Source organism: Bos javanicus, chromosome 22, assembly GCF_032452875.1.
Source record: "Bos javanicus breed banteng chromosome 22, ARS-OSU_banteng_1.0, whole genome shotgun sequence".
Lineage (NCBI taxonomy): Eukaryota > Metazoa > Chordata > Mammalia > Artiodactyla > Bovidae > Bos > Bos javanicus.
This window is the reverse complement of record NC_083889.1, coordinates 8062662-8089369: the sequence shown is the minus strand read 5'-3', so window position 1 is coordinate 8089369 and position 26708 is coordinate 8062662. Positions and strand designations below refer to the sequence as shown.

General features: G+C 43.7%; 1 protein-coding gene across 2 annotated transcripts in view; it reads right to left on the bottom strand.

Annotated features, from left to right (window-relative positions):
• The window catches only part of PDCD6IP (programmed cell death 6 interacting protein), a 71650-nt gene extending 60117 nt beyond the window's left edge, over positions 1 to 11533 (bottom strand). Inside the window, exon 1 of one of the 2 annotated variants that reach the window (XM_061395811.1) lies at positions 11172 to 11533. In XM_061395811.1, the coding sequence (XP_061251795.1) occupies positions 11172 to 11380 (209 nt within the window). In that variant the 5' untranslated portion in view covers positions 11381 to 11533. The remainder of the gene's footprint in view (positions 1 to 11171) is intronic. The other variant, XM_061395810.1, reaches the window with a different exon arrangement.
• Between the last annotated feature and the right edge of the window lie 15175 nt (positions 11534 to 26708).

The following is a 26708-nucleotide window of genomic DNA, read 5'->3' as shown; positions in this document are numbered from 1 at the left end:
CTTTCAACAAAGACATACTAACAGTTTGCATGCGTGCTAAGTCACTTGAGTCATGTCCGACTCTTTGCAACCCTATGGACTCTAACCTGCCAGACTCCTCTCTCCGTGGGATTTTCCAGGCAAGAATAGTCGAGTGGATTGCCATCCCCTCCTCCAGGGGATCTTCCCAACCCAGGGATCGAACCCAAGTCTCTTATGACACCTGCACTGGCAGGCGGGTTCTTTACCACTACCTGGGAAGCCCATGCTAACAGTCTGCCATGCACCAAGCACAGTTCTACAACAGGAATTCAGCAGTATATAAATATTAAAAAATCTGCACCCTTGTACAGCTTACTTTTAGAGCTGGAGGCAAAACAAAATTAAGTAACAAGGCAGAATAGCACATAGTGTTAAATGCAATGGGAGAAATAAAGAGGTGAGAGGGATAAGGTCATGTGCAGGGGGTGACATGAGAAGGCTATAGTTTTTTTTTTAAATAACATGGTCATTGGACTACGTAAAAGTAAAACAAAAAAAATTTTTTAATGTCATGTATAATAGGGCACGAAGGAAGTGATGGGATGTGGGGAAAAGCATCACCAGTGGAAGGGAGAACAAGTGCCAGGAATCTGAGAAAAACGTATGCCTGAAAATACCTCTGCACAATGAGGAGGATATGGCTGGAGAGCAAGCACAGGAGAAAACAGCAGATGAAATCAAGGAAGTAATGATGCCTCGAGTGCATCTGTAAGACTTTTGGCTTCTACTACTGCTTAAGAAGAGGAAGCACCAAAAAAAAAAAGAAGAAGAGGAAGCACCAAAGGGTGTGGACAAGAGTAACACGAGCTAATCTATTTTCAGATTCACCCCAGACCCTCTGTAGAAAACTGACTCACAGGTGTGCAAACGGCAGGAGTCCAGAGAAGTCAGGAAGCTACTACACTGAAGCAGTCAGGTGACGCATGGTGGTGGCAGAAGCAACAGCAGCAGTCAACGTCATGCCTTTTCTAAACGCCTCTCCACTGACAATCACTTAGGGCCCGGAATTTTCCCTTCACAACTTACCACAGTCAGTTATGTATTAATCGGTTCTAAACTCCCTGAGAGCAGGAACTGGATCTTATTTGCTAAGCTTCATTACTAGCTCCAAACAAAAGAATCAGCAAAATGCAAAGTTTTCAAAAAGCAACTTTTTTATCTCTGAAACGTAAAACCTGAGATTCTGTTTTGAGAACAAACACGAACTACTAAAGAATGTGTCCATAAAGAGAGACAAGTGAGTACAGAGACCCTGAGGCCACAGCCCCTAAGGGCGAGCCAGCATAGCAAAGGGGCCAACAGGGCTACAGAGCAGGGATCCCCACACTTCGTCTCTGGGCTTCCCAGGTGGCTCAGTGGTAAAGAATCTACCTGCCAGTGCAGGAGACATGGGTTCAATCCCTGGGTCGGGCAGACCCCACGGAGGAGGAAATGGCAACCCTCTCAGGTATTCTTGCCTGGAGAATTCCATAGACAGAGGAGCGTGACGGGCTAGTCCATGGGGTTGCAAAGAGTTGGACGTGACTGAGCACATCCTAGGCCTTGCCAGAACAAAGGCAAAAATCAAGGATGACATGCAGGTACCTGTTACAACATAACAAAAGAGAAAACATCTGCCCTGCCCTGCACCCTTTCTACCTGGTTGGGCCACCTCAGATGATGGGATCGCTAGGGACAGGTATCTAACTACCATCAGCTGAAGTTCTCTGAAGGAAAACTATTCAGTCAGGCAGTGAGAAATCCAGGAGAAAAGAGGTGGGTAGCGGTCAACGCAGTCAGTTTTGATCTCTGCCCCGGTGACACTCAAATTCCGGCACGCCTTCCTCCCTTGCCAGAGAGTCCAGCCATCTCAACCTGGACAGCTGGCAAGAGATAAGGTGACTTGCTGAGTCACCAATTCCTGGTTCGAGATTACATCATTCACTGCCAAGCCACTTGCCAAGCAGAACATCCAATGTGTAGTGACACCTAAGCAAGTCCTGGGCAGCAGTGAGGCCTGGCTACCGGCCAGGGAGGCAGACACTGAAAATGAAAGGGAGGACGGGGCAGAGGGGAGCACCCTACCCAGCTGTCCAAGGCTCCCAGCGCCAACCCACTAGAGAGTGCCCCAGACCACACAAAAGCAGGCAGCTGGGCAGGCCTTCATTTGCTGCCCTCTGCTCTAAACCGGAAGGAAGTAGGAGGAAATGAAAATACTCTCTGCAAATGGATCAAGGAAAAAAGAAAGGCTACACAGAACATACCAAATTTCTTTGTATCTATTTACTCCAAAGCTTTTGGGGTTAACTCTCAAAATTTGACTTGTGTGGGGTAACAGTACATTTATATCCTACATTTAAATGCCTAAAAGCTACGTGATGGAATTCTCAAAGTAAAATAAGTGTCTTAGGATAGGCTGGCTTCCTTTGTGGCTGAGATGGTAAAGACTCTGCGTGCAATACAGGAGACCCAGGTTCGATCCTTGGGTCGGGAAGATGCCCTGGAGCAGGAAACGACAATCCACTCCAGTTTTCTTGTTTAGAGAACTCCATGGACAGAGGAGCCTGGCAAGATACAGTACATGGTGTTGCAAGGAGTGACATGACTCTGACATGAACCAGGAATTAGTGACTCAGAAAGTTGCCTTATCTCCTGCCAGCTGTCCAGGTTGAGATGGCTGGACTCTCTGGTAAGGGAGGAAAGGGCTTCCCTGGTGGCTCAGCAGATAAAGAATCCGCCTGTAATGAAGCAGACCTCAGTTCAATCCTGGGTTGGGGAGATCCCCTGGAGATCTACCCACTTCAGTATTCTGGCATGGAGAATTCCATGGACTGTATAGTGCACGGGGTCACAAAGAGTCAGACATGACTGAGCAACTTTCATTTTAGGATAGGTTATATAACATGAAATGTAAGTATGAAAAAATGAAACATAAGTACAGTAGTCACCGGAAATCATTAATACCTGATTTCATAGTATGGAGTAAACTCCACAAAGAAACTAACTCTTTTCAAAAGAAAGGAGACACTGCTAACCACAGTTCAGTTCAGTTGTGTCCGACTCTTTGGGACCTCATGGGCTGCAGCACGCCAGGCTTCCCTGTACATCACCAAAGCCCAGAGCTTACTCAAACTCATGTCCATTGACTCGGTGATACATTCCAACCATCTCATCCTCTGTCGTCCCCTTCTCCTCCAGCCTTCAATCTTCTCCAACATCAGGGTATATTCAAATGAGTCAGTTCTTCGCATCAGGTGGCCAAACTATTGAAGTTTCAGCTTCAACATCAGTCCTTCAAAGGAATATTCAGGACTGATTTCCTTTAGGATGGACTGGTTGGATCTCCTCGCTGTCCAAGGGACTCTCAAGTCATCTCCGACACCACAGTTCAAAAGCATCAATTCTTTGGTGCTCAGCTTTCTTTATAGTCCAACTCTCACATTCATGCATGACTACTGGAAAAACCATAGCTTTGACTAGATGGACCTTTGCTGGCAAAGTAATGCCTCTGCTTTTCAATATGCTATCTAGGTTGGTCATATTTTTCTTCCAAGGTGCAAGTGTCTTTTAATTTCATGGCTGCAGTCACCATCTGCGGTGATTTGGGAGCCCAAAATATAAAATCTGTTTCCATTGTTTCTCCATCTATTTGCCATGAAGTGATGGGACCAGATGCCATGATCTTAGTTTTCTGAATGTTGAGTTTCAAGCCAACTTTTTCACTCTCCCCTTTTACTTTCATCAAGAGGCTCTTAAATTTTTCTTAATTTTCTGCCATAAGGGTGGTGTCACCTGCATATCTAAGGTTACTGATTTCTCCCAGCAACCTTGATTCTAGCTTGTGCATCATTCAGTCCAGCATTTCTCATGATGTACTCTACATATAAGTTATATAAGCAGGGTGAAAGTATACAGCCTTGATATACTCCTTTCCCGATTTGAAACCAGTCTGTTGTTCCATGTCCAGTTCTAACTGTTGCTTCTTGACCTGCATACAGATTTCTCAGGAGGCAGGTAACGTGGTCTGGTATTCCCATCTCTTGAAGGATTTTCCACAGTTTGTTGTGATCCACACAGTCAAAGGTTTTGGTGTAGTCAATAACGCAGAAGTACGTGTTTTTTTAGAATTCCTTTGCTTCTTCTATGATCCAACGGATGTTGACAGTTTGAGCTCTGGTTCTCTGCCTTTTCTAAATCCAACTTGAACATTTGGAAGTTCTCAGTTCACATACTGTTGGAGCCTCGCTTAAAGAATTTTGAGTGTTACTTTGCTAGCGTGTGAGATGAGTGCAAATGTGTGTGAGTTTGAGCATTCTTTGGCATTGCCTTTCTTTGGGACTGGAATGAAAACTGATCTTTTCCAGTCCTGTGGCCACTGCTGAGTTTTCCAAATTTGCTAGCATGTTGAGTGCAGCATTTTCACAGCATCATCTTTTAGGATATGAAATTACCCAGCCTATAAAAACTAACCACGCCACATTTTGCAGCACTTGCTCTCTTCAATGGCCCCCACTCTGTCTGTGGAGTGTGTTTCTCTCTGAATCCCAGTAAATTCATTTCTTACCTATCACTTTGTCTCTCACTCTATTCTTTCTGCGATGAGACATCAAGAACCTCAACTTCATTCTAAACTGAAACCAGGTAGTGTGGGTTTTGGCTGGGTTCAAGGCCCAGCACATGGGTTCTAGTCCCAACCTGAGATGAACGATTTCAGACACACAGCACATGTTGGAAAAACAGGAGCTACAGATTCTGATTTTGCAAATATTCAGAAGTGTTTTTTATATTCTCTAGCACCCATGGATGGAGGAGCCTGGTAGGCTGCAGTCCATGGGGTTGCGAAGAGTCGGACATGACTGAGCGACTTCACTTCCACTTTTCACTTTCATGCACTGGAGAAGGAAATGGCAACCCACTCCAGTGTTCTTGCCTGAAGAATCCCAGGGACGGGGGAGCCTGGTGGGCTGCCATCTATGGGGTCGCACAGAGTCAGACACAACTGAAGCAACTTAGCAGCAGCAGCAGTACTTTAAGAACTCAATGGCTCTAGAGCAAATAACTAAGAACTCAACTTTTTAAATCTCATGGGGAAAAAAAATAGCAAACGAATATATTTATTTTAATATACCAAAGATAAAACAAATTTCCATTCAGTTCAGTTCAGTCGCTCAGTCGTGTCCAACTCTTTGCGACCCCATGAACTGCAGCACACCAGGCCTCCCTGTCCATCACCAACTCCCGGAGTTTACTCAAACTCATGTCCACTGAGTCAAAGATGTCATCCAACCATCTCATCTGTTATCCCCTTCTCCTCCTGCCCTCAATCTTTCCCAGCATCAGGGTCTTTTCAAATGAGTCAGCTCTTCGCATCAGGTGGCCAAAGTACTGGGAGTTGCAACTTCAACATCAGTCGTTCCAATGAACACCCAGGACTGATCTCCTTTAGGATGGACTGGTTCAATCTCCTTGCAGTCCAAGGGATTCTCAAGAGTCTTCTCCAAAAATCCTAATTAAAAAAAAACTTTTTAGGGGGATGGTATGGAGACCAAGAACAACCAATCCACATGGAAAGTGATACCGCAACACAACTCACGTAAGCCATCCAGTCCCAGTCAGTACTGAGGGCTGGGCAACTCCAAGCCCACCAACCAGATACAGAAGACCAGAGCGCTGGGCCAGGTATTGATTAGAGCCAGTGGACGCCTCCTGCACCTTACCCTCACACTTCCTTCTTTGCCCAATCTATCTCATGAAGAATCACTCACAGAAGCACTGCTGCAGTAGAGTATGGCAGCAAATTCCCTCCAGGATTACAATGAAGACAGTCCTGACAAGCCACTTTATTTATCAAACAAAGATTTTAACTTTTCCTGTTAAATCTGTGTTTACTCATTTATGTAGCATAAATAAAATTAACTCAGCCAAACTAAGGTCTGGCAACTACAGGTACTCCTTGAGATCAAAGGTCAAGTATTATTTATCTTTATATCCACCATACTCTATTTGATTAACAAACTGTAGCAATGTCGTTAGGGCTAATATTATCTCAATATCTTCACCACCAATCAGAATGTAAGCAACAGCTGAGAAGTAAAATGGAACAGCAAAATTTCTTTCTTGATTTATAAAACATTAGTGCTTGGGAAAATTTCCAGAATTATGAAACTAGTTCCATCAACTTTATTTTACAAAGAAAAAGACAGTACCATAATGCAGCAAACTACGTATTAACCCACAAAAAAGTGACACACAAATTTAGAAATGTTACAAAAGCTCTATAAAAGACTCACATTAAAGAAAACTAAAATTACAAATTATTTTAAAAATGTCAACAAGAATACTTCATACCAAAACCAGTTGGATGCAACTGAAAGCAGATTCAGAAAAAACATATAGTCCTAAATGAGATGTATTTGAAAAGCAAAAAAAGCTGAGAAGCTAATCATTCTATACAAAAAGAGGAAAAAGAAACAAGTGAATGACAGCATAAATCCAAAGGTTAAGCAGACTTGGTTTAAAAAAAAAGATGGCTCTGAACTTACAAGAGATCTGATTGGGGGGTGGGGGGTAATCATACGCAACATCAGAAATAAGAAAAAAATTGTAACAACAGATTTTGAGGAGAATAAAACACTTTTCAGGATTTCATTACTCAAACTCTGAGCTTCTGAGCTTCCACTGCAGTGGGTGAGGGTTGATCCCCGTTTGGGGAACTAAGATCCCACATGACAGGAGGCAAGACCAAAAAAAAAAAAATTGCAAGGACTTTTGTGTGACAAAAGATACCATAAACATAAGAGACAAAAAACAGATTTAAAGATATTTGTACTATAAATAATAGAAAAAGGATAAATTGCCAGAAAATGTACAGAACTCTTAAAAATCAGTAAGGAAAACACAATGTAGAAAATGCGCCAAAAAAAGGACATGCAATTTACAGAAAAAGAAAGTGGCCAGCCAGCAAACAGAAAATGCTGGATCTCAGAGATATCAAGGCAATGCAACCTAAAACTGGGTACCATCTCGCACCCATCTATTCAGCAAAAAGCAACTTATTTAAATTATTAATCAGTGAGTATTCCTGAGGATGTGGAGGGAAAAAAATTTACTTGCCAAGAAGAATGCAAATTGATATAAACACAGAAGAAAGCTGAAAATGCAAATACGCTATTTGCTAAACAAAGAGATCTGAATAAACAACCTTCTCTGCTCCCTCTCTCAAACTTCCACTGGAAAGGCAATAAAAATTAAAAAGCTGTAACTGCACTAGGACAAAAAGAATGGGAAAGGGCACAACAGCATACAAGAAGTTCCAATGAAATTTTCTAAAAGGTGAAAGAAAAGTGAATAAATGAAGCAGACACAGCTGAAAAATCTAACTGCCTAGACAGAAAGCAGGCAAATTGTGCAAAGAAGCCAGACAGGAAACTTGAGGGGACTTCCCTGGTGGCCCAGTGGTTAAGACTTTGCCTCCACTGCAGGGGATGTGGGTTCCATGCCTGGTCATTTGAAGATCTTTGCAAGAAATCTTGAGGACAGGCTCACTCTCGGGAAAACGTTCAGGACAGCAAGCGCGGCTCAGGTGGGCACTGAGCGCAGCTAAGTGGGGACAAAGGGAACTGAGAGCCTATTCAAAGTGAAGACAAAGTGTGAGTTTCTCAGACGTGTTCTCTTAGGTTCTCTCTCCATGGGATTCTCCAGGCAAGAATACTGGAATGGGTTGCCATTCCCTTCTCCAGGGGATCTTCCTGACCCACAGATTGAACCCAGGTCTCCCATGTTGCAGGCAGATTCTTTACCAGCTAAGCCACCAGAGAGCCTACTGATGTGCTAATCGCCTACATCATTACCTCTCCTTCCTTCCTAAGAAAATCACATATTTTAGCTGGGTATATGCATGCCCTTAATAAAAATTCCTTTACCTCTCCTACCCTTCCAAGACGTGGACATACATAATGGCTAATAACATACGAGCAGGGTGTTGTGGGGCAGTTTTCAGGTAACATCCTAAAGGCTGAGCCTTCTGCCTACCCCCCGTCCCTCCCTCCATTCTCTTGCCTAAAAGTTGAGTATAACTGCTATCTGGACCCTGGGAACGAGGACTCTAGCTTTTACAGAGCGGATAGCTGAAACGAGCCTGAACCTGATGAATTTCACAGTGCCATCCCTTTGCTGTGCTGTACTTAGTCGTTCAGTCATGTCCAACTCTTTATGACCCCATCGACTGTAGCCTGCCAGGCTCTTCTGTTCTTGGGGATTCTTCAGGCAAGAATATTGGAGCAGGTTGCCATGCCCTCCTCCACGGGATCTTCCCAACCCAGGGATCAAAATCAAGTCTCCTGCATTGCAGGCCAATTCTGTACAGTCTGAGCCACCAGGGAAGTCCAAGAATACTGGAGTGGGTAGCCGATCCTTTCTCCAGGGGATCTTCCTGCCACAGGAATCAAACCGGGGGCTCCAGCATTGCTGAGCTACCCGGGAAGCCCATACCATCCCTAAGCTATCTAAACTACCCCTCTACCAACTTTTTACACAAGACCAAAATCATAATTTAATTCACTGATAATCTGAGATCTCCCACATACAGCTGAATTCAACCCTCGTACAGCAACATAGATGATATAAAACAGGCTAACACAGAAAAGTCCATACATGAATGCTGCTCACCCTCCATTTTTTCAATCAAATTTCAGAAAGCTGACAACCAGGCTTTTTCATGGAAGGAGACTGTAAGCTTTCTCTACAAAGAAATTAATCACCACAAAAGACTGATCACCTAGTGATCAGATTCAATTTTTACTGAGGCACTCCTAACCAATTTGTACTTAAAGTCACTTTACAAAGGATAACATTCACTTTTAATATTACAACACATAAACGGTATTTTAGGACATTATAAGAGTTCGTCTAAAAACAAAAAGGCAAGTCCATCACTGGACCTATATGTGTAGAGCTGTGTGCCAGTACTTACGAAGCTAGTTTCTATTCTTTAGGAATTAACTTAAATCTTCTTTTTCAAAAAGTTCATTAAGTTAAAATATGTAAATTAATGCTGTTTATACAATTATCGAAATATATTAACAGTAAAATATTCTGCATAATTGGATGAACCACCCCATAACAGGATGCATACCAAAGATACTTTTGTACATACCTCCATTATAAAATGTAATACACTGTACTAATATCTATCAGCTTACCCTAACTCCACCTGAAAAGCAAGAATGTGCTAATGTGAGGATAATGCAGAGACGACTAAAGAAACAGTTTCAAACATACTGTCTCTGCAAGAACCCTAAAACCTAGGAACAGTTCTCACATTTATGCCTGGGAAAATACTAAAAGAATGCACAAATTTAAAAAGTTTTAAACCTCATATTACCAATATTCACTATCCTTTCTTGTCTATCAAGTCTCTGAAGACTCCACTGCTCCTTAATTGTTGAGACCAAACTTAATGCATTCTTGTTTTCATTTCATACCATGACCCATGCTTTGTAAATACTGCTAGTGAAAAATCCTCACTGAACGCTACTCAGGTCTAGGTAAGAGCACGTTAATATAAAGAATGTCTAAGTATTCATAGGTTAACTTTTTAAAAAGCTTATATAAGTATCAAGCTTATATATCTTCGAGATCTTTTAAAATTTACCACCAAGGGGTCATAATCTATTCAGTACCCTCCTCCTGGAAAACTGACTCCATACTAATGCTACTTTAATCCATGCTGCACGGAGAAGTTAAACCAGCACAGTGACTCAGAGGAGGGCGATTAGGCCATTTCCCACTGTACGTGGGCACAAGCCAATCCAATCAGAGGCTTCCGTGGACTTTTGCCAGGGCACAGGAGAAAAGCACTCTTGTGTAAGATCCTGACTGTCAAGACCACCGTAATTACAGGAGAGCCAGTGGCCATCTCTCCGGATTACAGGAACAAAGCTCTCTTAAGACGAAAACATCCTGGAGGCAGAATCATCTCCAGGAATGCCTAAGGAAGCAATATTCGTTGCCTTTTCAGTTAGTGAGTTTAACCTGAGCGGCTCCTACTTCCGTCTTAATATAGCTGTGTTTTTCCTGTGAAATGAGACTACATTAGACACAGAAAATGTGATCATTAAAAAGGTGAGCGAAAGAATTTTAACTATAAAGTACTATAAAAATGTCCTGCCATCCTAACTGGAAAGTTCTACAGAAAAAACTCTCATTAAATACATCCTGAGTTCAATAAACATTTACTAAGATAACAAATTTACTCCATTATGTGCATACCTGTTTGTGAACAAACTGATTAAAAGGAACCTATCTGGAACGTTCTGTCATTCAAGTTTAAATTTTAAATAATGGCAGCTCCGAACCAATGGACGGAGAAGGCGATAGCACCCCACTCCTGTACTCTTGCCTGGAAAATCCCACGGACGGAGGAGCCTGGTAGGCTTCAGTCCATGGGGTCGCGAAAAGTCGGACACAACTAAGCGACTTCCCTTTCACTTTTCACTTTCATGCATTGGAGAAGGAAATGGCAACCCGCTCCAGTGTTCTTGCCTGGAGAATCCCAGGGACGGGGCAGCCTGGTGGGCTGCCGTCTATGGGGTCGCACAGAGTCGAACACGACTGAACTGACTTAGCAACCAATGGAATTCTCCATCGGTCGTTCGGTTGCGATGAACTTAGGAAGAGGGTTCATTTCAAAGTGGACAGTATGGAGTAAGTAACAAACACGAGTTCCAGAGCCCCAATTCTGCCACTTCCCTCAAGCAAATTACTATTATGAAATTCCAACCTGGCCAACAAAGTTTTGCGGTGATGCAAAAATGGAGGAAGGGAGGAGTCTCACAGACACCCCCCTCCCCCGCAAAAAAAAAAAAAAAAAAGTGAAGAAAACTAGTTCTGGGTAAATGTGACAAGAGAGACTGAATACGTGGTGGACCGTTCTTCCCAGGTCGGCCGGGCCCCGGAGGACCGAGGACGGCGGACCGCGGCGGGCAGCCAGGGGAAGCGGGTAGGGTCACCCGGGCCTGCAGGAGGAAGAAATGCAGACCACACCTACGCGCCGGGCCAAGCTGGGGTGGGGCGGCCGGTCCGGCCGTGGATGTGAGGAGTCAGGAAGGGCGGAGGAAGCAGGGCAAGCGGCAGGCCGCCGACAGCCTCCCCCTACCCGGCCCCAGGCCCACCTCAGCAGCGTCTCGAGCGCGCCCTCGTGCTTGTCCAGCGGGCGGCCGAGCGCGGCGCGCCGCAGCTTGCTGAGCTCCTCCGCCGCGCGGCAGTACTGGGCCTGCTCCTCCCCGCCGCTCGGGTACGTCTGCTGGATGAACTTCACCAGCGGCTTGGCCAGGTCCACCTCCGAGGTCTTTTTCAGCTGTACTGAGATGAACGCCGCCATGGCGAGCGCCTCGGCCGCCCTTCGGGCCAAAGACACCACGGGAGGGCGACGAGGGCCGAGGGCCGCGGAGTACCGGGCCGGCGGACGGGCGGACTGAGGGGCTGACGGACGTGCGCTCCGCTTGCGCTTCGGGTCCGGCCACTTCCGGGAGCTCCGGCGCAGGCGCACTCGGCGCGCCGCCCGCGGTCACGTGAGGGAGTCGGGGAGCCGGCAGCTCACCTGGGCCCCACTCGTCCGGGGCTGAATCTTGAAGTGCCAGCCTGCCCCACCTGTGGAATTTTTCTCTTTCCTTCTACTGCTTTGGCAATTGGGCCGAGCGCTTGCGTAAAACTAACTTCCTGCACTCGAACAGTTCCCCAGGGAGGTACTATTACTGGCACTGGCGTGAGTTTGCGGCCACCTGCCCAAGACATGGCTGCTTCAGGGTTATTGTGACCTATGGTGATTGATTCGGCGGGGTGCTGTGCACAGATGCTGTGTTCACAGTGAGTCGAACAGGCAAGGCCCTTGCTCTTGTGCAGCGTACTGTCAGGTATGGACACAGATACTAAGGTGGACCAAAAAAGTATCTTGGGGGTCTTCCCAGGTGGCGCTAGTGGTAAAGAATCACCTGCCAATGTGAAAAAGTATCTTGGTACAAAAAGCAGGGTGCTTGGGATGTAGGGTATGAGGGTCCCTCCAACGAAGCTAGTTTAAATAATTACAATTATTAAATAATTAGAGACAGCTTTTCTGAGGAAGTGAACTTTCAAAGATCTGCAGTTTGAGGGATTTCCCTGGTGGTCCAGTGGTTAAGACTGCATGCTTCCACTGCAGGGGGCTCAGGTTGGATGGAAGATGCCAAATGAAGTGGCAAAAAAAGTTAATAATAGTTATATGAAGTATATTTTTTTAACAAGAGGAGGGGGGCTACAGTTTGATAAGATGCTTGACTTTAGGAGAAAGGAAGAGAAGCGGAGAAAGTAGGGGCTGGGGAGGCTCTCCCAGACCAAGGGGCAAAGGCCCTAGAAGGCAAGCACTTCAGCTTCCCATGTTCAGGGAGTGGAAACAGTGTGGCAACAATTTTAAAAAGCAAGTGGAGACTGGATGAAATTAGATTGGAAGAGTACATCATGAGAAACGCTGGGCTGGATGAAGCACAAGCTGGAATCAAGATTGCCGGGAGAAATATCAATAACCTCAGATATGCAGATGACACCACCCTTATGGAAGAAAGTGAAGAGGAACTAAAAAGCCTGTTGATGAAAGTGAAAGAGCAGAGTGAAAAAGTTGGCTTAAAGCTCAACATTCAGAAAACGAAGATCATGGCATCCGGTCCCATCACTTCATGGCAAATAGATGGGGAAAAAGTGGAAACAGGGACACAGTTTATTTTGGGGGGCTCCAAGATCACTACAGATGGTGATTACAGCCATGAAATTAAAAGATGCTTACTCCTTGGAAGGAAAGTTATGACCAACCTAGATAGCATATTGAAAAGCAGAGACATTACTTTGCCAACAAAGGTCCGTCTAGTCAAGGCTATGGTTTTTCCAGTGGTCATGTATGGATGTGAGAATTGGACCGTGAAGAAAGCTGAGCGCCGAAGAATTGATGCTTTTGAACTGTGGTGTTGGAGAAGACTCTTGAGAGTCCCTTGGACTGCAAGGAGATCCAACCAGTCTATTCTAAAGGAGATCAGTCCTGGGTGTTCTTTGAAAGGAATGATGCTAAAGCTGAAACTCCAGTACTTTGGCCACCTCATGCGAAGAGTTTACTCATTGGAAAAGACTCTGATGCTGGGAGGGATTGGGGGCAAAAAGAGAAGGGGATGACAGAGGATGAGATGGCTGGATGGCATCACTGACTCAATGGACATGAGTTTGAGTGAACTCTGGGAGTTGGTGATGGACAGGGAGGCCTGGCATGCTGCAGTTCATGGGGTCGCAAAGAGTAGGACATGACTGAGTGACTGAACTGAACTGAACTGAAGGCATCAAATCTTTCAGACCGTTTTAAGCCAAGTTGAAGAGTTGTAGAATAAGTAGGAAGCTGTAAATGGCATTTAAGCAATGGTGACATGATACCATTCATGTTTAAAAGACCACCCTGTGCATCAACCTCATGGGGTGTCATGAAGTATACAGTATCATCATCTGTGATCTAGTCCAGTCAAAAATGTTTAACTTGACTCTGTCAGTTCTTTGCATCTAACACAATTTATGAGAAATGCAGGGGATAAAAGAGCAAACTAAATGATACCATACAAAGTAAGCAAGCAAATCCAGAAGCTGGAATGTTGTGCAGAAAAACTGGTCCCATCTCTTTAAAAATTTAGAGTTGAGGGAAAAAAGCCCCTGCCTCTATAAAAAGAAATGTGAGGGACATAGAGTCTGGATTGAATTCTGATTTGTACAGACTACCTATGAAATTTCAGAACAACTGAAGAAATGTGAATATAGATGGACTGAATATGAGCTGGAAACACAGTGCCATGGAAAGGTGGAGTTTGTTAACTGAAAAGGGCAAGTCACAAAACAATAAGTATGTTACAATATCTCATTTTGATTACAAAATGCACATATGTATATTTATGTAGTATGAAAAAAGATCTAGAAGGATTTTACATAAAAGAGACAGGGAGACAGAGTTTTGGATGAAGCAGAAAGAGTAGCTTTTATTGCTTTGCCAGGCAAAGGGAGCCACAGTGGGTTTCTGCCATCAAGACCATATGACCCACTGTGGAGGGGGTAGTGAGGAGCTTTATAGTGGCCAGGGAGCAGGGTGTGATCAGCTTGTGGACAGTTCTTGGACTAGTTGACATCAAGGTGAAATGTCAAGCATCATCAGTTCAGTCTAGAGCCCATGTTCTTGTGGTCAGCAGTTTTCATCTGGAGAGGGGATGCTTCCTGTTACAAAATTTAGGAATATGTGTCAGGCCTTTATCTATATCTTTCAGGAAACTGTGAGTTGAGTGATTCTGCCATGTGGCTGAATTATAGTCTAAATTGTTACCAGTTCCCCAGCCGAATAGCTATTCTTTGTTTCTACATCATCACATTTCCTGATCGTTAACTCTTGAGTCAGTCTTTTACTTCAAAAGAAAAGGATGCAGGGGCTTGTACACGATTTCATTAGCTGTGCTCTTTGGAAGTGAAAATGTTTATATATTTTTGTTTATTTTTTATTTTCTTTATTTTTGCCTATCTTTTGTGTAATATTTTTAAATTCATTGATTTATCTGACTGTGCTGGGTCTTAGTTTTGGGATCTTTAGTTGTGGCATGCATAGTTTTAGTTGTGACATGTGGGATCTAGTTCCCTGACCAGGGATCAAACCCAGGCATCCTGCACTGGAAGCTCAGAGTTCCAGTCACTGTTGAGTTCAGTTCAGTCGCTCAGTCGTATCCGACTGTTTGCAGCCCCATGAACCGCAGCACTCCAGGCATCCGTGTCCATCACCAACTCCCAGAGCTTACCCAAACTCACGTCCATTGAGTCGGTGATGTCATCCAACCATCTCATCCTCTGTCGTCCCCTTCTCCTCTTTCCCTCAATCTTTCCCAGCATCAGGGTCTTTTCAAATGAGTCAGCTCTTCGCATGAGGTGGCCAAAGTATTGAATGAGTTTCAGCTTCAGCATCAGTTCTTCCAATAAACACCCAGGACTGATCTCCTTTAGGATGGACTGGTTGGATCTCCTTGCAGTCCAAGGGACTCTCAAGAGTCTTCTCCAACACCACAGTTCAAAAGTATCAATTCTTTTGTGCTCAGCTTTCTTTATAGTCCACCTCTCACATCCATACAGGACTACTGGAAAAACCATAGCCTTGACTAGATGGACCTTTGTTAACAAAGTAATGTCTCTGCTCTTTAATATGCTGTCTAGGTTGGTCATAACTTTGCTTCCAAGGAAATTTTCCTTCCAATCACTGTACCACCAGGGAGGTCCCCTTTTTGTGTAAGTTTTACAGCATATATCCTGCTTTTGTTATAGAAGTTTGTTTGGCCACAGTTTCTTTACTTTTTTAAAATTTATTTCAGTTAAAATATTCCAGGTTAAAATAAAATAGCCATGTAGAGAATGCATTAGAGGAAGGCATGATAGAAGCGAGGAGCCAAATCATAAGACCATTTCATAAATTCAGACACGAGATCATGAAAACTAGCATTAGCAGTAGTGAGCCAGGCTCCCAGATTTGGGGCCTGAACCTCCGAGCTGTCAGTGGGATCATTTCCTGATATATTAAAAAACAAAAAATAAATGAGAAATTTCTTGGCAGTCCCGTGGTTAGGACTCCGCTCTCATTGCCTAGGTCCCGGGTTCTTTCCCTGGTCAGGGAAGGAAGATCCCAGAAGCCCCATGACGTGACCAAAAAAAAACAAAAAACTGATGGATAATCCACTGATGGGCTCAGAAGATGGCAAGTGTTTATACCAAGCCTTCAAATGGAGTCCCTAAACTGACAGTTGGGTATGTGAGATTCAAGCTCCAAGAAGACATCTTATTTAGGAATCAACAGTGAGCATACAAATTAATTGTAAACCTCTGGAACTAGAAAGGAACACAAAGAAATTGAAATAGATTGGAAGCTGGGCTGGGCTGTGCTTAATCGCTCAGTCATGTCCGACTCTTTGAGACCCCATGGACTGTAGCTCAATACACTCCTCTGTCCATGGGAATTCTCCAGCCGAGAATACTGGAGTGGGTTGCTATGCCCTCCTCCAGGGGATCTCCCTAACCCAGGGACTGAACCCAGGTCTCCTGCATTGCAGGCAGATTCTTTACTGTCTGAGCCACCAGGCAAGCCCAGGAAGGAAGATGAAAGAAATCAAAATAGATCAGAAGCTGCCAGGAAATATAATACCAGATTATGTTTTTCTTAAGACAGAAATAGAGTATTTTGTACACTGGCTGACAGGACTGATGCACTGGGGAGAGGATGAAGATTCAGAAGAGCAGAGGATGACCAAAGGAGCCAAGTGCATGAAAAGAAGAGAAGAAGGTCTCCCTGTGACCAGAGCAGGGAGGGTCTAAGAAGAAGGATTAACTGTCAGAAAGATGAGGGATGTGTCCTTTGTTGAGGCAGATGGAGGGAAAAAGGAAATGAACATTGGTGAAGTTGTCTGGCATTGATCCCAGGAAGATTAAGGTGATCTTATCTGATAGAACCTGATCTATCTCCGTGTATCTCTCCAACTTTATGTTTGCTGCTTGTTCCTCATTTATTCCTGTCTAGTCACATTGGTCTTAGTTCCTCAAACTCTAAGTCTCAATCTTTCTTTCCTCATGTGACCTGGAATACTTGACCCCTTTCTTCGTACGCTGGAAGAAATGCCTCCTCTCTAGCTCACCATCGAAATTAGAACCCCCACCCCTTGTTAAGGTCCAACTCAGCCATTGTTTATTCGCTTCATAACACTTATCTCATAGCAAGTATTTTGTTACTTGATTTAATTTTTTCTGACTATTATATAAGCTCTTTAAGGGCAAAAAATTTTTGTGTTTGTTTGTGTACTATTAATCTCCAGCTCTTAGCACTTGGTAGGCAACTCACTGCAGAGAAGGCAATGGCACTCCACTCCAGTACTCTTGCCTGGAAAATCCCATGGACGGAGGGGCCTGGTGGGCTGCAGTCCATGGGGTCACTAGGAGTCGGACATGACTGAGCAACTTCACTTTCAGTTTTCACTTTCATGCATTGAAGAAGGAAATGGCAACCCACTCCAGTGTTCTTGCCTGGAGAATCCCAGGGACGGGGGAGCCTGGTGGGCTGCCGTCTATGGGGTCGCACAGAGTCGGACACGACTGAAGCGACTTAGCAGCAGCAGCAGCAGGCAACTCACTGAATGTTTTTGAGTGAGTGAATGAGTTTCACTGCTTGCAAAAAAAACAAAGAAAAAGTCAACTATCAAAATAACACACTTTCCATGGACTTCCGTTCAGTGGTTGGGACTTCATCTTCCAATGCAGGGGGTGCAAGTTTGATCCCTGATCTGGGAACTAAGAATCTCACATGCCTCTTGGCCAAAGAACCAGAACATAAAACAGAAACAATATTTAAACAAATTCAACAAAGACTTAGAAGATGGCCCATATTAAACATATACACACACACACTTTCCCCTCAATAGTTTGTACCCTCATTTATTAGGCATTAGGCCAATGGCCAAAGAAGGAGGGTATATAAACATAGGCCATGATAATAAACAATTTCAAAAATCTCAGCATCTTAACATAATAAACATTTGTTCCTTGCTCATTCGGAGTCTTCTGTGGGACCAGCAACTCTCCAGGGTAGGTAGCTGTCCTCTAAGCATTGTGTCTTTAGTTCAGACTAGTTTGATCCTGCAGTTCATCCGTCTTATCATGAAACTGGTTTCAAAGGGCAGAAGGAACTTGTCACATCAGCAGCTGTTCACTGCCTCAGCCCTTTCACTTCCATTACCTTTCATTGGCTAGAATGCCTCACATGACTCCATCACACCAGGAGCGGTGGTCTTTTGTATGCCCACGAGGGCCCAGAAAACTGGATGTTAGGGAGCCCTAATGATGCTTTCCGAAGATGTTTCACTGCTTCCAAACTCACTTATGATAACATTGATTTTCCATCTGTGTAATGCTAGGTCACTTCAGTCATGTCCAACTCTTGGCAACCCACTGGACTGTAGCCCGCCAGGCTCCTCTGTCCGTGGGATTCTCCAGGCAAGAATACTGGAGTGGGTTGCTGTGCCCTCCTCCCAGGGATCTTCCCAACCCAGGGATCGAACCAGTTGTCTCTAGTGTTCCTGCATTGGCAGGTAGATTCTTTACCACTGGTGGCACCTGGGAAGCCCTCTGTGTAATGAAACTCCATACAATTTCTTACAGTGTATCCACAGTGTAACATTTTGGGGAATATTAAATCAATAAATCTTTCCTCCCTGATAATCCCTGGTTCTGGTCTGGCCCATCATTACTCCCACTGCTGAACTAGTGGAAATCATCCTGGTTGGATAGACAGAATCCTGCTGAAAAAAGCTTTGAGTTTCAAAATAGAGTCTTTCAAGTCCGTGTTGAAACAATAGCCTGAAAGTAAGTGCTTGTGGTTTTTGGAAGAAATGGAAGCCTTGTGGAGGAGAAAAGAAGCTTATAAAAGCCAAGCCCAGAAGACTGTAAGAAAAGAGTTTTTATAGTAAATGAGAGAGTAAATAGGACAAGGATTTGATGTAAAGAAAGTCTATGCAATGCAAGAAAGAAAATGCCCTTTTTGTTGCTGAGAGGAAGAGTCTAAGAAAGTGAAGGACAGAAGGTAAAGGAGGTGTCCTCACTTCCTTATTCAACACTCTCAGGGTAAACTTTAAAGTGTTGCAGGGGGTCACAGGAGGTGACTTAGAAGGAGGCATGGAGTAGAAATGTTCAAATAGACTTGCTGAAATCAATAACACTAAGGATGGAGGGAACTTCCCTGGCAGTCCAAAGATAAAGACTCATCACTTCCACTTCAGGAGACATGAGTTCGATCCCTAGTCAGGGAACTAAGATCCCACAAGCCCCATGGCATGACCAAAAAATATGTATTTTTTTTCCTAAAGCCAAAAAAATTAATAAAAGAGCAAATCAACTGCACAGGCAGAAACATAATAAAAATAACAACAGAATAAATACAGCACAGAATGATATGGCAAATTGAGATCAAACCTAACAGTCATGTAATAAATGTAATTGGGTTTAAAGCAACATTGAAAGAAAAAAAATTTAGATTGAGTCAAAAGGAAAACCCAAATGTGATAGATTGTAAAAACTGGCTACAACTTCTCCCTTCGACTATGACTTTGCAGCGTGATGTTATAGATCATCTCATCAAGAACTGGAGTCTGTTTCTCCATCCTTCTGGAGAAGGAAAAGGCTGCCCACTCCAGTATTCTGCCTGGAGAATTCCATGGACTGTATAGTCCATGGGGTCGCAAAGAGTTGGACACGACTGAGCGACTTTCACTGCGCTTCACTTCTCTATCCTTAAGTCTGCGTTGTTGATGTAAATTGCTTCGGCCAATACAGCATTAGTAATTGTGACGCAAACAGACACTTGAGCCCTCGGAGCTTGTCCTTTCTGACTGCACTAGAAACGTGTCCTCCCTGTGTGTAGGCTAACCTGCTGGATTATGAAAGACCGACCCAGTTATCCCCCTAGCCCTCACCAATGGTGTGCTAATCATCACGTGTGGTGTGCTAAGTCACTTCACTTGTGCCTGACTCTGCGACCCCATGGACTGTAACCTGCCAAACTCCTCTGTCCATGGGATTCTCCAGGCAAGAATACTGTAGTGAGTTACCATTTTCTCCTCCAGGGGATCTTCCCGACCCAGAGATCAAACCGTAGGATTCTCCAGGCAAGAGTACTGAAGTAGGTTGCCCTTTCCTCCTCCAGGGGATCTTCCTGATCCAGGGATCTTACCGGAGTCTCTTACATCTCCTGCATTGGCAGTCAGGTTCTTTACAATTAGCACCACCTGGTGAATTAGGGTATTTTTAGATCATTCAGCTACCAGCCAACCCCCAGCTGATGTTAGTTACGTAACCAAGCCCATCAGTTTTGCTGAGCCAGCGTAGATGGCAAATGCCCAACCCACAGAACCATGAGCTAAACAAATGACTCTTGTTTTAACCCATCAAGTTTCGTTACAGTTAGTTGTGCAGCAAAAGCTAACTGATACACCAACAAGCCACATACAAACAGTACACCTAAAACAAAGTGGTTCAGAAAGGATAAACAGAAATAGACAAATTTACACCAGCCACATGAGAACAATAGGAATGCGGAAGTTCTTATCTTGATATCAGACAATTGAAGCCAAAAAAAGATTTAAATATGACTAAGGACACTTCATAATGCTAAAGGATAAAATTGTCCAGAAAAAAAAATGTAACTAAAACTACAATATAGCTTTTTAATACCCATGTATCAGGTAGCTCAAAATATCTATGTATCAAACTAATAAATTTCAATCTTTTGGTCAAATGCTTGAGTAGTTAAGAGAATTAAAAGGAATATCACTCAAGGATGATGCAAAAAAGACACATTTGGAAGCAAGGTAGGTGGGTTAAATCCACTCTGAATAATAGGTAATACTGTGTAATGTGAAGTAACCTCATTATAAGAGATGTGGCCTTGAAAATTATAGGGCAGATGAAAAAGTATATATTTTCCACTTTGTGGTTAGGCTGTATTCTCTATAAAAAGTAATATTTGCCTTTAGGAGATGGTGATTCAACAGTCCCCTGTAGCACCTTTCATGGAAACAAAAAGAATCTCATCTACAACTCGGAGTAACCTGGAGTTAATTCCCCTACCTTGTACTTTGTAGGATCTGAATAGTCCAAGTTCCCCACCCTGCCCTCACCCACCACACTCCCTCCCAGGGTCTTCCTCTAGCCCTGTGGTTCTCAACTTCGGATAATTGCGCCCCCAGGAGACATTTGGCAATGTCTGGACACATTTTTGGTTGTCACAGCTTTCGGGGTAGGGGACTGCTACTGCCAGATAGTGGGTAGAGGCCAGGGATGTTACCTCCAACACCCAAGACAGCCCCACGCAACAAAGAGGCGTCCTGCCCAAAACGTCAGTTGTACCCAGGGCGCGAGTCACTCTTGAAAAGCGTGTGGTCATGCAGTCAACCCTCTGTATCCGTGCGTTCCTCATCTATGGATTTAACCAATAGTAGATCAAAAATACTTGGAAAAAAATTTCCAGAAAGTTCCAAAAAGCAAAACTGGGATTTACCACAATGGCCACTGTTTACATAGTGTTTATGTTGTATTAGGTATTTGGCACTCTACTCCAGTACTCTTGCCTGGAAAATCCCATGGACGGAGGAGCCTGGTGGGCTGCAGTCCATGGGGTCACCAAGAGTCGGACATGACTGAGCGACTTCACTTTCACTCTTCACTTTCATGCATTGGAGAAGGAAATGGCAACCCACTCCAGTGTTCTTGCCTGGAGAATCCCAGGGACGGGGGAGCCTGGTGGGCTGCCGTCTATGGGGTCCCACAGAGTCGGACACAAATGAAGCGACTTAGCAGCAGCAGCAGCAGTAGCAGGTATTATAAATAATCCAGAGATGATTTAAAGTATATAGTAGGGGACTTCCCTAGTGGCCCAGTGGCTAAGATCTGTGCTCCAGTGCAGAGCATCCAGGTTTAATTCCTGGCAGGGAATTAGAGTCCACACGCCATTAACTAAGTTCGCACGCCAAAACTGAAAAGATCCTGCATGCCCCAAAGAAGATCCTGCATGCCGCAACTAAGACCTGATGCCAAACAAATACATTTTAAATTTTTTTAATAATTGATAATTACTAAATAAATATTTTTTTAAATATATGGTAGGATACGCATAGGATATATGTAAATCTACACCATTTTAGATGAGGTACTTGATCATCTCTGGATTTTGATATACGTGGGGGTCTTGGAACCAATTCTCCATGGATACTGAGAGACCACTGTAATCTGGTGGACTTTGAGGTTATCCTGCTTCTCGAATATCTTCACCCATTCCCCTTCTCTAAGTACCCTAGTCCTCACCTGGGTATCTTCACTTCTCTCTATGTCCCTTTTTTCTTTTGTCCTTTGTCTTAGGCCTTAACGGATAAGGATGTGGCTCAGGCCTTAGCTCATTACTGCAATCCCATCCTCAAGCCCCAGTAATTCAGAAAAAAAAATTGACCCAATTCTGGCTGCTGAGATATAAAGAGGTTTGTCAGAGGTCTCAGAGAAGGAAATTTCTTGGCTTTTTTGAGGGAATTTCTGGAAGTGACCTTTCCTTCCCTAGATGTGGGTGAGAGAGCATGTTTCTGTACGTCAGGTTCTTTCTTGTATGCAACAGAAATGAACTGTGTATAGTTTAAGCAGGAAAGAATGTATTAAAGGATATGTTGTTGTTCCGTTGCCCAGTCATGTCTGACTCTTTGTGACCCCATGGACTGCAGCACGCCAGGCCTCTCCATCCCTCCTCATCTCCTGAAGTTTGCCCAAGTTCATGTCCATTGCACTGGTGATGCCTTCCAGCCATCTCATCTTCTGACGCCCTCTTCTCCTTCTACCCTTAGTCTTTCCCAGCATCAGAGACTTTTCCAATGAGTCAACCGTTAGCATCAAATGACCAAAATACTGGAGTTTCAACTTCAGCATCAGTCCTTTCAGCAAGTATTCAGGGTTGATTTCCTTTAAGATTGACTGATTTGATCTCCTTGCTATCCAAGGGACTCTCAGGAATCTTCTCCAGCACTACAGTTTGAAGGCATCAATTCTTTGGCGCTCCATCTTCTTTATGGTCCAGCTCTCACAACCGTACATGACCACTGGGAGGACCATACCTTGACTATATGGACCTTTGTCAGTAGAGTAATATCTCTGCTTCTCAACACCCTGTCTAGGTTTGTCATAGCCTTCCTGCCAAGAAGCAAACATCTTCTGATTTCATGGCTGCAGTCACCATCCAAAGTGATTTTAGAGCCCAAGAAGAGGAAATCCATTACTACTTCCACCTTTTCCCCTTCTATTTGCCATGAAGTAGTGGAGCCGGATGCCATGATCTTAGTTTTTTTTAATATTTACTTTTAAATTGGATATCACTTCAGTTCAGTTCATTCGCTCATTCATATCCGACTCTGCGATCCCATGAACCACAGCACACCAGGCCTCCCTGTCCATCACCAACTCCCAGAGTTTACCCAAACTCATGTCCATTGAGTTGGTGATGCCATCCAACCATCTCATCCTCCATCGTCCCCTTCTCCTCCTGCCCTCACTCTTTCCCAGCATCAGGGTCTGAATTTTCAAATGAGTCAATTCTTCACATCAGGTGGCCAAAGGATTGGAGTTTCAGCTTCAATATCAGTTCTTCCTGTGAATATTCAGGACTGATTTCTTTTAGGATGGACTGGCTGGATCTCCTTGCAGTCCAAGGGATTCTCAAGTGTCTTCTCCAACACCATAGTTCAAAAGCATTAATTCCTTAGCACTCAGCTTTCTTTATAGTCCAACTCTCACATCCATACATGACTAATGGAAAAACCATAGCCTTGACTAAATGGGCCTTTGTTGACAAAGTAATGTCTCTGCTTTTCAATATGCTATCTAGGTTGGTCATAACTTTCCTTCCAAAGAGTAAGCGTCTTTTAATTTCATGGCTGCAGTCACCATCTGCAGTGATTTTGGAGCCCCCCAAAATAAAGTGAACAGTCTTTTGGACTCTGTGGGAGAGGGAGAGGGTGGGATGATTTGGGAGAATGGCATTGAAACATGTATAATATCATATATGAAATGAGTCACCAGTCCAGGTTCAATGCACAATACTGGATGCTTGGGGCTGGTGCACTGGGACAACCCAGAGGGATGGTACGGGGAGGGAGGAGGGAGGAGGGTTCAGGATGGGGAACATGTGTATACCTGTGGCAGATTCATGTTGATATATGGCAAAACCAATACAATACTGTAAAGTTAAAAAATAAAATATATTATAAAAAAATAAAATAAAGTTAGCCACTGTTTCCCCATCTATTTGCCATGAAATGATGGGACCAGATGCCATGATCTTCGTTTTCTGAATGTTGAGTTTTAAGCCAACTTTTTCACTCTCCTCTTTCACTTTCATCAAGAGGCTTTTTAGTTCTTCACTTTCTGCCATAAGGGTGGTGTCATCTGCATATCTGAGGTGATTGATATTTCCCCCAGCAATCTTGATTCCAGCTTGTGCTTCTTCCAGTCCAGTGTTTCTCATGTACTCTGCATATAAGTTAAATAAGCAGGGTGACAATATACAGCCTTGATGTACTCCTTTTCCGATTTGGAACCAATCTGTTGTTCCATGTCCAGTTCTAACTGTTGCTTTCTGACCTGCATACAGGTTTCTCAAGAGGCAGGTCAGGTGGTCTGGTATTCTCATCTCTTTCAGAATTTTCCACAGTTTATTGTGATTCACACAGTCAAAGGTTTTGGCATAGTCAATAAAACAGAAATAGATGTTTTTCTGGAACTCTCTTGCTTTTTTGATGATACAGCAATTTGATCTCTGGTTCCTCTGCCTTTTCTAAAACCAGTTTGAGCATCGGGAAGTTCACGGTTCACGTATTGCTGAAGCCTGACTTGGAGAATTTTGAGCATTACTTTACTAATGTGTGAGATGAGTACAATTATGCGGTAGTTTGAGCATTTTTTAGCATTGCCTTTCTTTGGGATTAGAATGAAAACTGACCTTTTCCAGTCCTGTGGTCCCTGCTGAGTTTTCCAAATTTGCTGGCATACTGAGTGCAGCACTTTCACAGCATCATCTTTTAGGATTTGAAATAGCTCAGCTGGAATTCCATCACCTCCACTAGCTCTTAGTAGTGATGCTTCGTAAGGCCCGCTTAACTTCACATTCCAGGATGTCTGGCTCTAGGTCAGTGATCACACCATCGTGGTTATCTGGGTCATGAAGATCTTTTTTGTACAGTTCTTCTGTGTATTCTTGCCACCTCTTCTTAATATCTCCTATTAGGTCCATACCACTTTTGTCCTTTATTGTGCCCATCTTTGCATGAAATGTTCCCTTGGTATCTCTAATTTTCTTGAAGAGATCTCTAGTCTTTCCCATTCTATTGTTTTCTACCAGATATATTGAAGGATATATCCAGTGGCTAACACTCCGAGCTCCCAATGCAGGGGGCCTGGGTTCAGTACCTGGTCGGGACTGAACATGCCACGACTAAGACACAGTGCAGCCAAATACATATTTTTTTTTTTTTTTAATATCAGGACCTTCATGGAATCCTGGGAAAGCCAGAGAATGCTAGGACACAAGGCAGAATATGTCCTACTGCTCCAGAGAAAACACAACTGCTTCCCCATTGTGCGCAACCCTGCTGGTAGAGAATGTGGGGCTGTTAGGGATCCCACCTGAACGCTGCCCCCTCAGTGCTGCCTCTGAAGGTAGTACTGTCACCTCTGCCAGAAGCGTCTCTGTGTGGTTTTGCATCTTCATGTCACCAAGAACCTCTTGAATATATTGGCAGAGCTACAAGAAAGGCTGGGAAACAGAATTTCTGAATTCTGCATTGGTGAAGCAGGAATCAAGAGATGGAGAGATTCCTCCCAACCCCAGGAAAGGTTTCAAAGGTACCTTGCAGCCAATAAGAAAGCATATGTCCACTATACCTTGGAAGCTGTTGGCAACCGTCTTGTGGCCTTGATAGAGAATCAACCTTCAGATGAAACCGATATGCCAGAGGTCAGAAAGGAGAGCCAGAGGGAAACTGAGTCCACAGTGACATCACTGAGATGCTGAGTCAAACCAGAGCTAAGCCCACCCTGTGTCTTGAGATCTAGGTCCATGGCCTAGTAAACCCCCAGGATTCTTTAACCTGAATGTCATGTTACTTACAAAGAAATGCATCCAAAATGATGTACAAACAAAAATAATTGGAAAATATTCCTAAATACTTAACAATGGAATTACTAGATTACAGGGTATGTGCTTTTTACATTTGGATGTATGTTAATAAATTACCTTCCAAAATTTTACATTAATGTTTATTTCCACTAACAGTTTATGAGAATTTCTTCACACCATCACTAACACTAAGCTTTATCCTACTTTTAAATATTTATTAACCTGTTAAATGAAAAGTAGCATTCATTCATTATGCTTTTAGTCTTTATGTTTAATAAGTAAAATTAAAACTAAGTTAGATACTGATTTTTATCTTTGACCATTTTTCTATTGACTTATTCATCTTTTTCTTTATTGACTTATAATGATTCTTTGTTTATTAAGAAAATCATTCTTTTGTTGTATGTTTTGCATTATCATTTTGTCTTTTGGTATGTTTCTCTATTTTTAATATTCAAATTAAACTGGTGTGTCTTTGGCCACACCACCCTGAATGCACCTGATCTCAGAAGCTAAGCAGGGTTGGTCCTGGTCACTTCATGCGTGGGAATGTCTGGTACTATAGATTTTTTTTTTTTAATACTTGTATTTTTCTATTGGCTGTGCTGGATCTTCATTGCTTCATGGGCTTCTCTCGAGTTGCAGTGGGCAAGGGCTACTCTCGAGTTGCCATGGGTGGGCTTCTCATTGTGTGGCTTCTCTTATTGCAGAGCGTGGGCCCTAGAGCGTGTGGGCTTCAGTTGCCTCCCGTGCGCTCAGGAGTTTCAACTCCCAGGCTCTAAAGCACAGGCTCAGTAGATGTGGCAACACGGGCTTAGTTGCTCCTCAGGATCTTCCCAGACCAGGGATTGAACCTGTGTCTCCTGCATTGACAGGCGGATTCTTTACCGATCAGCTCCAGGGAAGCCCTGTACTGTGGTCTTTAATAATACACATA